Source organism: Bufo gargarizans, chromosome 4, assembly GCF_014858855.1.
Source record: "Bufo gargarizans isolate SCDJY-AF-19 chromosome 4, ASM1485885v1, whole genome shotgun sequence".
NCBI classification, from domain to species: Eukaryota; Metazoa; Chordata; class Amphibia; order Anura; family Bufonidae; genus Bufo; species Bufo gargarizans.
In genome coordinates, this window is record NC_058083.1 from 528,721,705 (window position 1) to 528,737,596 (window position 15,892).

Consider the following 15,892-nt stretch of genomic DNA (forward strand, 5'->3'; position numbering starts at 1 on the left):
ACCTGGCATTTATGCAAGAAAGTGGTGGGATCACCGCCAGACCTGATTACAGTCAATAGGGATGCGGCAAAGAACTGTAACTGCTCTCTGGCTGTCGGCTGGACTAAGAACCATTGCATGCAACATTTTTTGTCCTGCCAAAACCCGCGATTTACGCCGGAAATCGGTCTGATCACCGCCAGACCTCATTACAGTGAATGGGGATCCGTAGGAGAACTATAACTGCTCTCTGCTGGAACAGCCTGCCAAATCTGCTGGCGATATGTGAATGAAGACTTAGGCAGCAAGCTCCAGTCCTGTCACATTTTGAACAAGGTCTCCTCTCCTCTGTGAGTTTTTTGATGTATACGAAAACCCGATTTCCAGCTAAAACACTTTCCACATTCTGAACATGAAAATGGCTTCTCACCTGTGTGTATCCTAAAATGTTCCACAAGGTTTGATTTCTTCCTAAAACATTTCCCACATTCTGAACATAAAAATGGCTTCTCTCCTGTGTGAAGTCTTATATGTTCAACAAGACTTGATTTTTGACTAAAACACATCCCACATTCAGGACATGAAAATGGCTTCACCCCGCTGTGAGTTTTCTGATGTTTTACAAGAAACGATTTCATGCGAAAACATTTCCCACATTCAAGACATGAAAATAGATTCTCCCCTGTGTGATTTCCCAGATTATGAACAAAAGCTGATTTCTGGGCAAAACATTTTTCCCATTCCGAACATGAATATGGCTTCTCTCCTGTGTGAATTCTTAGATGCTCAATAAGATTCGATTTCTGACCAAAATATCTCCCACATTGATCACATGAAAATGGCTTCTCTACCGTGTGAGTTCTTTGATGTCTCTCAAGAGAAGCTTTACACTGAAAGCATTTTCCACATTGCAGACATGAAAATGACTTTTCATCTCCATGAATTCTCTCATGCAAAGAAAGATTAGAATTCTTTTTCAGGTGTTTTCCAAATGGAAACATTTTCTCCTGTCTTTGTCCAGTTCTTGGTTTGTCAACCGGTGATTGATTAGCTGAAGGTTTCCAGTGACCAGTGGTATCAGTGAATAGATGTCCGCTGTGAAGGGCTGAGGGTGTGTCTTGTGTGTTGTTATCTTCACCTGAAACACATTTTCCCAAACAAATTGATTATGGCCAAAAAAAATGTAACCAGACAAATTTTTTAAAAATAAAAGTGTTATGTGAGCTAGAAAAGAGAAAAAGAAAGGAAACAAGAAAGGTAACACCAGGATTGTGAGTAGTGGTAGTAGTCCAACTGGACGTACAATCATATTTTAAAGAGGACCTTTCACCGATTATGACATTGTGAACTAAGTATACAGACATGGAGAGCGGCGCCCGGGGATCTCACTGCACTTACTATTATCCCTGGGCGCCGCTCCGTTTTCCTGCTATGCCCTCCGGTATCTTCGGTCACTAAGTTATAGTAGGCGGAGATTTCAGTCACTAAGTTATGGTAGGCGGAGTCTGCCCTTGTTCTTCTGTAGCGCTGGCCAATCGCATTGTTGCAGAGCTCACAGCCTGGGAGAAAATAACCTCCCAGGCTGTGAGCTCTGCGCTGCGATTGGCCAGCGCTAGAGCAGAACAAGGGCAGACTCCGCCTACCATAACTCAGTGACTGAAATCTCCGCCTACTATAACTTAGTGACCGAAGATACCGGAGGGCATAGCGGGAAAACGGAGCGGCGCCCAGGGATAATAGTAAGTGCAGTGAGATCCCCGGGCGCCGCTCTCCATGTCTGTATACTTAGTTCACAGTGTCATAATCGGTGAAAGGTCCTCTTTAAACTCTTCCTGTATACTTATGTGACTCCACACTTTATTAACCCTCATTAAAGACTTCTAATGGAAGTATAAATGGTAATAGAAGTAGTAGAATGTATCTAGCAGCCATGTACAGTAAAGTCCTTTATTACCAAGGTATTCAGGCTGCGATTAAAGGGAACCTGTCACCTACAAAAACCATCTGAAGCCGCTAGCAGTTCGGCTGGCTTTGTCAAACTCTCAGCATAAGCGCCGTCAGTCACAGCGAAGAGGCAGGGAAGGTGGCGTGGTTACCCCCCTGACTTCAAGCATGTCTAGAGAAGCGCGCCGGCAGGGAATAAAGGAATGTTTTCAGAGCTTTTGTCGCATCGGCCTTCAGTAAGAAAATTATTGTCAGAAACACACTGCTCGCTACTCTCAGGTACTGCTAGCGGCTTCAGATGGTTTTTGGAGGTGAAAGGTTCCCTTTATGCCCCTTGTGACCTCCACTATATTTGTATGGTGGAAGTTATGTCGTTAAACATGACATTCGCTCAGGCGTTCAGCAGGCGGATAGCTGCCGGGTTTCTGCTGTTTCAAACCCGGCTTATGTATGCAATTAGCCTACTTCAGGTAAACATAATAAAACAAGGCTAGAATTGTAAATTTTTAGTCACCTTGCCTTCCAAAAAATTTAATAAAAAAGTTGCATGTACCCTAATATGGAACCATTAAAAAATACAACTCGCCTGCACTCACACAGCTCCACTGGCAGCAAAATAAAAAAAACTTATGGGTGTCAGATTCTGACATACACAAAGCAATTTATATATTTATTCTTTTTTCCTACTAAGCATAAAAAAAACTATATATACATGTTGGTATCCTTTTACTGCAAAGTGAACATTTGAAAAGCAAAAGTAAAAAAGCAGAGGCTTTTTGTTTCTTCCATTTCCATCCCACAAATGTTTTCATTTTTGTTACAGTTTTGTCAATACATCATATAAACTATTAAATGGTTCTGTTAGAAAGTACAACTCGTACCAAAAAAATAAGCCCTAATGGCAAGCAACGTTGCATTACAAAAACATCAGTCACCTTTTTAAAACACCCTCCTTTCCAGTGCTGTGTCTCCCGCCCTTTCAACTCTGGCCTCAAAGTGATAGTCGGGTCCAGGAACCCATTCCTGGTCATAAGACTCACCACACCTGTCACACGTGTGCCAAAATGGCAAGTCAAGCCTGCCAGACGTTATTTATTAATTTATTTATTTATTTTTTAACCTAGGCCGCATATCCCCTTTAAAGGGTTTATGGGGTTCCCTGAGACTGCATATGTCAATATCACGTGTGGATGACTCTAAATACTGCGGCGCTATCCCACTCACTTAAATACTGAAGTAGGTAGCTTTACCCACTACACAATTGAGACAGCTTTGACGTTTCTGTGGTTGTTTCCAGCATCCAAAGCTTCAGCAAAAATCGAAACGCTGAAATCTGATATATAAAACTGAGTCTGCTTTCATAGCGCCTACCAGTAGCCATTTGGCTCCAGAAGTATATAGCGGGCTCAGCATGCATGTTGGTACTTGCATCCCTGGATCCGATGAAAGCTGTAATGGCACCGGACGGGGTTAAAAGCAGAGTGTGCCTGGAGTGCATGCTGTACCTGCGCTCCCTGGACTTTGTGCAGCTGTCATGGCCCATAACAGGTAGGAACTAGTGTTAGGGACCACTCATAGAGGCGACCTTGACGTGGCTAGTGGCTTATTACGCTTTGGCCAAAATGTACACTAATGCCTCATTCAACATCCAGCATAGAGGCAGGGCAGAGTGCTGGTTGCAGAGTGCGGTTGTGTTTTTGCATTTGTATGTGTATTTCACCATAGCAATGTGCACCTGCATACAGGGTTGTGCTGACTGAACCCCCCACATTTTTTTCTTTGAAATCTGATATTGATGACCTATCATAATGTTCAGTCGCAGAGAACAGCTTTAAGGTTACCTGAAAAGTTGTCCATATACCCTACTCCAGATTCTTTCCTTCTCTCAAGCTTCATCCACACTGCAAACACCCTTAACCCACCAGCTATTTATCTTCCTGTTTGGCCGCTATAATTCTGAATTCTACTAAAACGGACGCCCTTTAAAGGGCCACTAAGCCCAGAATCCAAAGAAAAAAGAACAGACTAAATGTAACATCATTGCTTGTTTCATCAGATATCACAATTTCAGAGTATTAAAATAAACTAGAACAGCAGTACATTGTTCTCTCAGGCTGTAGCCATGTCTTCTTCCCCTCCTTCTCTCTCCCTCTGATGCTAGTGCACGTGAGCCAGGAAGTTTAGGAGGAGGCGGCTGGCTTAAGTCTGGATAATTTTTGTCTACACAATCTGAGTGACCATTTTGTTTAAAGGAATACCCTAGTTACTAATAGCACAAAATAGATTTGGTAACAGCACCAGCCATAGTACCAGCTATAAATCATACAGCTGAATAGTGAGAAATCCTTCCTGCCTACAGTATATAGACAAACTTGACATTTAGGGACCTGGAAAAACTCGGTAGCACGTTCTGTAGCATCAGTGCACTGGTACTGTCTAGTATCCCTGCGCACACACAGGAGGAGGTTTTGTAAGCTGCTATGTTTCGCAGTTTCCAGCCCCTTCATAGTGCTCTGGGTGTCTACTGAAGTGTATTGGAGTTAAGCCCCACCACTTTCCTGAACTTCCTATGTGACTGTGAGGTCAGGCTAATGCACATAAACTGATAACAGCCTGTCTCCAGCCAAAGATGGAGAGGCAGGGAGGAATAAGGAACTTTCGTAGCAGTGTGAAGATGTCCAAACAAAAAGGAAAAAGTAAAGACAAACTTTCCTTAGCAGGTTCTTCTTTTTTCTGGCTGTAGTGTCCCTTTAAATTCATAGGATGAGGACAGTACAAGTTTCCAATACAGACATGCCATGGAACTTATATCCCACTGGTTAGTCTAATCGTATAATTCAATATTCCCTCTGAATCAGCATTTACCCTCCAGTCTTTTTGTGATTGTATCTGTCCATATTGTGTCTCATTGGACCGGGGCAAATAAAGATGATGGAATATTACGGCAGAATACGAAGAATTAACTATAATGTTAACAATACTCATGATGAGGAGGTTTCTCTGAACTTACTATCAGTTTTCCTATTAATAAAGAAATTTACAGTCAAAAAAGATTTACGATAGGCTCTTACTTTTCACAGACACTAAAAGGGTTTTTTCGATTCCACTCGTTCCATCAGAACTTTCCTGCAAGATTAAGGACATGAGATAAAAAGGAAATGGAGCCTTAGATTCATATATTTGTACAGTTGTATCAGGTCTCCTCTCAAATATCTCCTCTTAGGACTAAATTAAGGTCATTACTATTAATCTTTCCTCATAACAGACGTTCTCCAGGCCCCTCATTACTTCCTGTTTCTCTACGTATTCTAGAAGAGGGTGCACTAATGATTTGTGAAGTATTAAACATTATGGGGGTCTTTTATTAAGAACGATAGTCTTAATATCCCCTATAGCTGGTGGTGGATCCGTCAGCGTTATGTAGAGGTGCCGGCCTCTACAAAACTTCGGCGTATCCACCGGCCGGTCTAAATGTAAGACAGCTTCCTTGTCTTACATTTAGACAATTTTCTATGTCTAAACCAGGTGTGGTAAATGATGAATAAGATGGGCCTACTGACCCGTCCCCTTTCCCCGCCCACTTTTTTAGACCTGGCGTCTAAAGCGCCAGTCTTAATAAATGTGCCCCAAAATGTCTACTCATAACTCAGGGTCTCCAGTCAACATCACCTTTGTTATTCCTCTGCACATTCTAGATGAGGTTGTGCTAGTGTTCTGTAAAGCATTACGATTATGTACCTAACCAGTGAGGCCATGACTTTTTTAGACAATAATAGTAGTATTCTGTCTTAGAAGCAGCTGCCTGGCATTGTGCTCTTGGTCTATACAGGTGGAAGTTTAAAAGAATCTTTTTTTAAGACATCAGAAACCATTTGTGGCCATGTCCTACATAGCGAAAAACAACAAGAGAAAATGAACACACAGTATACTCCACTGCTGCTGGGGGAGGTCAGTAGATGGAGAGTACAGTATACTCCACTGCTGCTGGGGGAGGTCAGTAGATGGAGAGTACAGTATACTCCACTGCTGCTGGGGGAGGTCAGTAGATGGAGAGTACAGTATACTCCACTGCTGCTGGGGGAGGTCAGTAGATGGAGCGTACAGTATACTCCACTGCTGCTGGGGGAGGTCAGTAGACTGGAGCGTTTACAGTATACTCCACTGCTGCTGGGGGAGGTCAGTAGACTGGAGAGTACAGTATACTCCACTGCTGCTGGGGGAGGTCAGTAGATGGAGAGTACAGTATACTCCACTGCTGCTGGGGGGAGGTCAGTAGATGAGAGTACAGTATACTCCACTGCTGCTGGGGGAGGTCAGTAGACTGAGAGTACAGTATACTCCACTGCTGCTGGGGGAGGTCAGTAGATGGAGAGTACAGTATACTCCACTGCTGCTGGGGGAGGTCAGTAGATGAGAGTACAGTATACTCCACTGCTGCTGGGGGAGGTCAGTAGATGGAGCGTACAGTATACTCCACTGCTGCTGGGGGAGGTTCAGTAGATGGTAGCGTACAGTATACTCCACTGCTGCTGGGGGAGGTCAGTAGATGTAGTGTACAGTATACTCCACTGCTGCTGGGTGAGGTCAGTAGATGGAAGCGTACAGTATACTCCACTGCTGCGGGGGAGGTCAGTAGATGGAAGTACAGTATACTCCACTGCTGCTGGGGGAGGTCAGTAGATGGAGAGTACAGTATACTCCACTGCTGCTGGGGAGGTCAGTAGATGGAGAGTACAGTATACTCCACTGCTGCTGGGGGAGGTCAGTAGACTGGAGAGTACAGTATACTCCACTGCTGCTGGGGAGGTCAGTAGACGGAGCGTACAGTATACTCCACTGCTGCTGGGGAGGTCAGTAGTGGAGCGTACAGTATACTCCACTGCTGCTGGGGGAGGTCAGTAGATGGAACGTACAGTATACTCCACTGCTGCTGGGGGAGGTCAGTAGATGGAGAGTACAGTATACTCCACTGCTGCTGGGGAGTCAGTAGAATTTACAGTATACTCCACTGCTGCTGGGGGAGGTCAGTAGATGGAGTGTACAGTATACTCCACTGCTGCTGGGGAGGTCAGTGAGTGGAGCGTACAGTATACTAGATGGAGCGTACAGTATACTCCACTGCTGCTGGGGGGAGGTCAGTAGATGGAGAGTACAGTATACTCCACTGCTGCTGGGGGAGGTCAGTAGATGGAGAGTACAGTATACGCACTGCTGCTGGGGGAGGTCAGTAGATGGAGAGTACAGTATACTCCACTGCTGCGGGGGGAGGTCAGTAGACGGAGAGTACAGTATACTCCATGCTGCTGGGGGAGGTCAGTAGATGGAGAGTACAGTATACTCCACTGCTGCTGGGGGAGGTCAGTAGATGGAGAGTACAGTATACTCCACTGCTGCTGGGGGAGGTCAGTAGATGGAGGCGTACAGGTATACTCCACTGCTCTGCTGGGGGAGGTCAGTAGATGGAGAGTACAGTATACTCCACTGCTGCTGGGGGAGGTCAGTAGATGGAGCGTACAGTATACTCCACTGCTGCTGGGGGGAGGTCAGTAGATGGAGAGTACAGTATACTCCACTGCTGCTGGGGGAGGTCAGTAGATGGAGAGGACAGTATACTCCACTGCTGCTGGGGGAGGTCAGTAGATGGAGAGTACAGTATACTCCACTGCTGCTGGGGGAGGTCAGTAGATGGAGCGTACAGTATACTCCACTGCTGCTGGGGGAGGTCAGTAGATGGAGAGTACAGTATACTCCACTGCTGCTGGGGGAGGTCAGTAGATGGAGCGTACAGTATACTCCACTGCTGTGGGGAGGTCATTAGATGGAGCGTACAGTATACTCCACTGCTGCTGGGGGAGGTCAGTAGATGGAGCGTACAGTATACTCCACTGCTGCTGGGGGGAGGTCAGTAGATGGAGAGTACAGTATACTCCACTGCTGCTGGGGAGGTCAGTAGATGGAGAGTACAGTATACTCCACTGCTGCTGGGGGAGGTCAGTAGATGGAGATGTACAGTATACTCCACTGCTGCTGGGGGAGGTCAGTAGATGGAGCGTACAGTATACTCCACTGCTGCTGGGGGAGGTCAGTAGACGGAGAGTACAGTATACTCCACTGCTGCTGGGGGAGGTCAGTAGACTGGAGAGTACAGTATACTCCACTGCTGCTGGGGGAGGTCAGTAGATGGAGCGTACAGTATACTCCACTGCTGCTGGGGGAGCGTCAGTAGACGGAGCTGTAACAGTAATACTCCACTGCTGCTGGGGAGGTCAGTAGATGGAGAGTACAGTATACTCCCACTGCTGCTGGGGGAGGTCAGTAACGGAGCGTACAGTATACTCCACTGCTGCGGGGGGAGTCAGTAGATGGAGCGTACAGTATACTCCACTGCTGCTGGGGGAGGTCAGTAGATGGAGCGTACAGTATACTCCACTGCTGCTGGGGAGGTCAGTAGACGGAGAGTACAGTATACTCCACTGCTGCTGGGGGAGGTCAGTAGATGGAGTTTACAGTATACTCCACTGCTGCTGGGGGAGGTCAGTAGATGGAGTGTACGTATACTCCACTGCTGCTGGGGGAGGTCAGTAGACGGAGAGTACAGTATACTCCACTGCTGCTGGGGAGGTCAGTAGATGGAGAGTACAGTATACTCCACTGCTGCTGGGGGAGGTCAGTAGATGGAGAGTACAGTATACTCCACTGCTGCTGGGGGAGGTCAGTAGACGGAGCGTACAGTATACTCCACTGCTGCTGGGGGAGGTCAGTAGATGGAGAGTACAGTATACTCCACTGCTGCTGGGGGAGGTCAGTAGATGGAGCGTACAGTATACTCCACTGCTGCTGGGGGAGGTCAGTAGATGGAGAGTACAGTATACTCCACTGCTGCTGGGGGAGGTCAGTAGACGGAGAGTACAGTATACTCCACTGCTGCTGGGGGAGGTCAGTAGATGGAGTGTACAGTATACTCCACTGCTGCTGGGGGAGGTCAGTAGATGGAGTGTACAGTATACTCCACTGCTGCTGGGGGAGGTCAGCAGAAAGCTTCATTACATCAGTCTATAGAGGATTTGTAGAAATCTCAGCTTCACCTACCTGATGATCCAGTGGGATATTTGGTTTCTCCTCTGGACAGTCCTGGGAATACTGAGGACTGGGACATCTCTCTGGTGAATTTCTCTGATTGGATCCATCTGTAGGAAATACACACAGTGACTGAATACATTGTCTATATGTGATGATCAGATGATGGGGAATCTGACTCTCACTGTTCTCTCCTCTGCAGTCATGGAAGGTCTCCTCTTACCTGGTGATGTGAGGGACTGGTGATTCTCCATCATGATGTCCTTGTACAGATCCCTGTGTCCTTCTAAATACTCCCACTCCTCCATGGAGAAATAGACAGCGACATCCTGACACCTTATAGGAACCTGACAACACAAGGACACAGTCATTACCAGACGCCTCCCTTGGCGTTATTGTATAATGTCCCAGCATTCCCAGCAGCGCTCACCTCTCCGCTCAGCAGCTCAGTGATCCTGGTGGTAAGTTCTAGGATCTTCTGCTCATGTATCAGGGAATGAGGTGGAGGCTCGGTGATGGGGCTCTGGGTCCTGCTCCATCCTCCTGACACACGGGGTGTCACACACTCACCAGACGACTTCTTCACTACTGTGTAATCCTGTGTATGGGGAGACGCCGATCACTACAGAGATTCTAAGAATCCTTCACCTTTCCAGTCATTTCCCTGTTTTATTACTAGAGATAAGAGTGATGTCATGTGAGACTCTCACCTCTCCAGTTATCAAGGAGATGATCTCCAGGGTGAGGTCTAATATCCTCGCAGCCATGTGGTCTCTGTCCTTCTCCATCCTTGGTGGGTCATTGATGGAAAAGACCATTGGCTCTAAAAAGAGGAGAGTCCTGCACCTAAAGAACCTGAGGGGAAACAAGGACAAGTGAGAGAAATATCACAAAGTGGAATTATTTTGATTGTATAAGCCATAAGTTTGAGTGATAGGTGGCGGTCCAGCTGTTAACACCCCCATTGATTCTGAGAATGAATAGGCCACAGTACTGGTTTAGTGCTGCATCCCTCCGCTGTGCAGGGACAGTGAGGAGAGGACACAGCGCTGCAGCCCCTTCATCTAGAAGAGGTTGTCCCCACCGATCACACACTGACTCCATATCCTAGTGATATCACAGAACAGTGTGTGATGGAAGACCCCTCTAATCTATAAGAACAGCCCCTCTTACAGGGGTCTGGGGGTCTCCTAATATTCCAGGGGGAGAGCAGACATGTCTGAGGAGAACTCCCCTCCTGTGAGCAGAGACTCTCTATGGCCGGTGCTGCCCCCTGCTGGCTGGACCTGCTATATATCACCTATAGAACCGCTCCATTCTAATAAACCCAGAACCAAGACCAATAACTGACCTGCAGATCTCACCTCCTGGGGCTGCAGGACCTGCGATGACGTCACACTGGTCACATGACAGGAAGTGCTGAACGGTGAAAAACAACAACTGCTTTACTCCTCCCCTCATGTGACTGATCACATGACCATGACATCATCAAAGGTCCTGAAGTCACTAGGATATAACATCTATAGATAAGTTAGTGTAGCCTCCTCCAATATAGAGCAGAGACTAGAAGGAAATGCTCCCTATGTTTCTCCCTCCCTCACACAGACCAATCCCCATGGTTTCCCCCCTCTTACACAGACCTCTCACCATGGTCCCCCCTCTCTCTCACAGACCGGTCCCCATGATTCCCCCCCTCTCTCTCACACAGACCGGTCCCCATGATTCCCCCTCTCTCTCTCACACAGACCGGTCCCCATGATTCCCCCTCTCTCTCTCACACAGACCGGTCCCCATGATTCCCCCTCTCTCTCACACAGACCGGTCCCCATGGTTCCCCCTCTCTCACACAGACCTCTCCCCATGGTTCCCCCTCTCTCACACAGACCTCTCCCCATTGTTTCCCCTCTCTCACACAGACCGCTCCCCATGGTTCCCCCTCTCTCACACAGACCGCTCCCCATGGTTCCCCCTCTCTCACATAGACTGCTCCCCATGGTTCCCCCTCTCTCATACAGACCGCTCCCCATGGTTCCCCCTCTCTCTCACACAGATACCGCTCCCCATGGTTCCCCCTCTCTCACACAGACCTCTCCCCATGGTTCCCCCTCTCTCACACAGACCGCTCCCCATGGTTCCCCCTCTCTCACACAGACCGCTCCCCATGGTTCCCCCTCTCTCACACAGACCTCTCACCATGGTCCCCCCTCTCTCTCACAGACCGGTCCCCATGATTCCCCCCTCTCTCTCACACAGACCGGTCCCCATGATTCCCCCCCTCTCTCTCACACAGACCGGTCCCCATGATTCCCCCTCTCTCTCACACAGACCGGTCCCCATGGTTCCCCCTCTCTCACACAGACCTCTCCCCATGGTTCCCCCTCTCTCACACAGACCTCTCCCCATTGTTTCCCCTCTCTCACACAGACCGCTCCCCATGGTTCCCCCTCTCTCACATAGACTGCTCCCCATGGTTCCCCCTCTCTCACACAGACCGCTCCCCATGGTTCCCCCTCTCTCTCACACAGATACCGCTCCCCATGGTTCCCCCTCTCTCACACAGACCGCTCCCCATGGTTCCCCCTCTCTCACACAGACCGCTCCCCATGGTTCCTTCTCTCTCACATAGACCTCTCTTTATGGTTCCCCCTCAAAAAGATAAATTCTGCATTAACAATACAACTCACGTATCCCCGTTAGTCTCACTTATTGTAGGGTCATTTAGAGTTCATACGCTGGGTGCATAGGATGGTGCAAACTGGTAAAAAAAAAACTGTTTATACTGGGATAGTATAGGGGCCAGGAGAACTTCCATATAGATATATATGTATAATGCTTCCTGTAGCTCTATGTAATTTGCATCATGTCCAGTCTTCACAGTAAATGTGCAGTTCTGCTTTACACTGATTTGATGAATATAATCCAGTCTAATTATGTCTGTTGACAATAAATTACTCTGCCGGGCATTGTTTCCCAGAGAAAGATTCCTGGAAGCATTGTATCTACAGTACAGACCAAAAGTTTGGACACACCTTCTCATTCAAAGAGTTTTCTTTATTTTCATGACAATGAAAATTGTAGATTCACACTGAAGGCATCAAAACTATGAATTAACACATGTGGAATTATATACATAACAAAAAAGTGTGAAACAACTGAAAATATGTCATATTCTAGGTTCTTCAAAGTAGCCACCTTTTGCTTTGATTACTGCTTTGCACACTCTTGGCATTCTCTTGATGAGCTTCAAGAGGTAGTCACCTGAAATGGTCTTCCAACAGTCTTGAAGGAGTTCCCAGAGATGCTTAGCACTTGTTGGGACTTTTGCCTTCACTCTGCGGTCCAGCTCACCACCAAACCATCTTGATTGGGTTCAGGTCCGGTGACTGTGGAGGCCAGGTCATCTGGCGCAGCACCCCATCACTCTCCTTCATGGTCAAATAGCCCTTACACAGCCTGGAGGTGTGTTTGGGGTCATTGTCCTGTTGAAAAATAAATGATGGTCCAACTAAACGCAAACCGGATAGAATAGCATGCCGCTGCAAGATGCTGTGGTAGCCATGCTGGTTCAGTATGCCTTCAATTTTGAATAAATCCCCAACAGTGTCACCAGCAAAGCACCCCCACACCATCACACCTCCTCCTCCATGCTTCACGGTGGGAACCAGGCATGTAGAGTCCATCCGTTCACCTTTTCTGCGTCGCACAAAGACACGGTGGTTGGAACCAAAGATCTCAAATTTGGACTCATCAGACCAAAGCACAGATTTCCACTGGTCTAATGTCCATTCCTTGTGTTCTTTAGCCCAAACAAGTCTCTTCTGCTTGTTGCCTGTCCTTAGCAGTGGTTTCCTAGCAGATATTCTACCATGAAGGCCTGATTCACACAGTCTCCTCTTAACAGTTGTTCTAGAGATGTGCCTGCTGCTAGAACTCTGTGTGGCATTGACCTGGTCTCTAATCTGAGCTGCTGTTAACCTGCGATTTCCGAGGCTGGTAACTCGGATGAACATATCCTCCGCAGCAGACTCTTGGTCTTCCTTTCCTGGGGAGGTCCGCATGTGAGCCAGTTTCTTTGTAGCGCTTGATGGTTTTTGTGACTGCACTTGGGGACACTTTCAAAGTTTTCCCAATTTTTCGGACTGACTGACCTTCATTTCTTAAAGTAATGATGGCCACTCGTTTTTCTTTACTTAGCTGCTTTTTTCTTGCCATAATACAAATTCTAACAGTCTATTCAGTAGGACTATCAGCTGTGTATCCACCTGACTTCTCCACAACGCAACTGATGGTCCCAACCCCATTTATAAATGGTATAGTATAAAAAAGTAAAAAAATAAATAAATAAAACAAAATCACTGCCATTCCCCAAAATGAAAATACATAAACAATAAAAAAAATACACATCATGGGCATCGCCGCATTTGAAATGTCCGTACTATTAAAATATAAAAATATTTATCCCGTACGGCAAACGTCGAAACAGATAAAAAGTCAAAATGGACAGTTAGCTGTTTATTGGTCACTTCACCTTCTGTAAAAAAATTAAATAGAAAGTAATCAAAAAGTCTTACACACCCCAAAATGGTATCAATCAAAAGTACAGATTGCCTGGCACAAAAATCTGCCCTCACACAGCTCTGTACTCATAATTACAAAAAAGTCATATTGGTCAGAATATGGTGACGAAAAGAAAAAAATAGTATTATTTTTTTTCAGTATTAAAACACAAAAATACTATACATATGTGGCATCGCCATAATCATAATGGCCTGCAGTATGAAATAACAGGTCAGTTTTACCGCAAAACAAAACCCATAAAACTGTTGCAGAGTTGCATTTTTTTTTTCAAATTTCCCCCCATTTCGATTTTACTTTTCTAGCAGAACGCCACTACATCATATTGAATTTTAAACGGTGGAATTAGAAAGTACAACTTGACCTGCAAAAAACAAGCCCTTATACGGCTATGTGAACGGGAAAATATGTTCGTAAGGGAGTGAAAAATGAAAACGGGAAAAACTTCTGGGGCTGAAAGGGTTAAGACTAGGGATGAGCGAACTCGAACTGAATAGTTCGGGTTCGTACCGAATTTTGGGGTGTCCGTGACACGGACCCAAACCCGAACATTTTCGTAAAAGTCCGGGTTCGGGTTCGGTGTTCGTCGCTTTCTTGGCGCTTTTTGAAAGGCTGCAAAGCAGCCAATCAACAAGCGTCATACTACTTGCCCCAAGAGGCCATCACAGCCATGCCTACTATTGGCATGGCTGTGATTGGCCAGAGCACCATGTGACCCAGCCTCTATTTAAGCTGGAGTCACGTAGCGCCGCCCGTCACTCTGCTCGGATTAGTGTAGGGAGAGGTTGCAGCTGCGACGTTAGGGCGAGATTAGGCAGTGATTAACTCCTCCAAAAGACTCCATCCAGTGATCGATCTGCAGCTGCGGATCATTGAACTGCTGATATTCAATTGCTCACTGTTTTTAGGCTGCCCAGAGCGTTTGTCAGTCACTTTTTTCTGGGGTAATCGGCGGCCATTTTGTGTCTTGTGGTGTGCCAGCACAAGCTGCCACCAAGTGCATTTAACCCTCAATAGTGTGGTTGTTTTTTGGCTAAATCCTACATCAGGGTCAAGCTGTCACCAAGTGCATTTAACCATCAATAGTGTGGTTATTTTTTGGCCATATACTACATCAGGGGCAAGCTGAGCCTGTCACCAAGTGCATTTAACCCTCAATAGTGTGGTTGGTCAAGCTGTCACACCAAGTGCATTTAACCATCAATAGTGTGGTTATTTTTTGGCCATATCCCAGTCTAATTCTGTCTGTAAACGTATACCTGTCACCCAGCGCCTAAATAATTGGCCTCAAATTTATAGTCAGCTAAATCTGTGGTTATTGCTGTGGCTGGTCAAGTTATTTAGCGTCCGTCAAAGCACTGTTTTTGTTCTGGGTTGAAATACAATTCCCAATTTAGCAATTTCCTAATTTAGTGGTTTCTGCTGTATCAGACCTACTTTAAATCTATCCCTAAAAGGGTATATAAGATTCAAGGTGCAGATAGGGTCATTCTGAAAAACTTCACACACACGCTACTGTGCATTTCCAAGTCTAATTCTGTCCGTAAACGTATACCTGTCACCCAGCGCCTAAATACTAGGCCTCAAATTTATATCCAGCTAAATCTGTGGTTACTGCTGTGCCTGTATTAGTGTAATACGGTACCTAAATAGATAGCCAGATAGTGTTAGGTGTCTGTAAAAAAAGGCCTGAATTTGAATTCAATACATTGGGCCAAATAATATTTTTCTTATTGTGGTGAACGGTAACAATGAGGAAAACATCTAGTAAGGGACGCGGACATGGTCGTGGTGGTGTTAGTGGACCCTCTGGTGCTGGGAGAGGACGTGGCCTTTCTGCCACATCCACACGTCCTAGTGTACCAACTTCCTCAGGTCCCAGTAGCCGCCATAATTTACAGCGATATTTGGTGGGGCCCAATGCCGTTCTAAGGATGGTAAGGCCTGAGCAGGTACAGGCATTAGTCAATTGGGTGGCCGACAGTGGATCCAGCACGTTCACATTATCTCCCACCCAGTCTTCTGCAGAAAGCGCACAGATGGCGCCTGAAAACCAACCCCATCAGTCTGTCACATCACCCCCATGCATACCAGGGAAACTGTCTGAGCCTCAAGTTATGCAGCAGTCTCTTATGCTGTTTGAAGACTCCGCTGGCAGGGTTTCCCAAGGGCATCCACCTAGCCCTTCCCCAGCGGTGGAAGACATAGAATGCACTGGCGCACAACCACTTATGTTTCCTGATGATGAGGACATGGGAATACCACCTCAGCACGTCTCTGATGATGACGAAACACAGGTGCCAACTGCTGCGTCTTT

General features: G+C 46.6%; 1 protein-coding gene and 1 long non-coding RNA gene across 2 annotated transcripts in view; both read right to left on the reverse strand.

Moving 5' to 3' along the window:
• Window positions 1-15,892, reverse strand: part of LOC122934749 (oocyte zinc finger protein XlCOF22-like) — a 39,387-nt gene continuing 23,495 nt past the window's right edge. The window contains exons 4-6 of the mRNA XM_044290431.1: window positions 9,013-9,110; window positions 4,995-5,049; window positions 1-1,117 (exon numbers count right to left, since the gene is read on the reverse strand). Of these exons, the coding sequence (XP_044146366.1) occupies window positions 300-1,117; window positions 4,995-5,049; window positions 9,013-9,110 (971 nt within the window). The 3' untranslated portion in view covers window positions 1-299. The remainder of the gene's footprint in view (window positions 1,118-4,994; window positions 5,050-9,012; window positions 9,111-15,892) is intronic.
• LOC122934835 lies at window positions 9,538-10,389 on the reverse strand. The gene is made up of 3 exons (XR_006388691.1): window positions 10,352-10,389; window positions 9,711-9,855; window positions 9,538-9,598 (listed from the first exon to the last, which is right to left on the reverse strand). It is a non-coding gene; the product is annotated as an uncharacterized LOC122934835 (long non-coding RNA).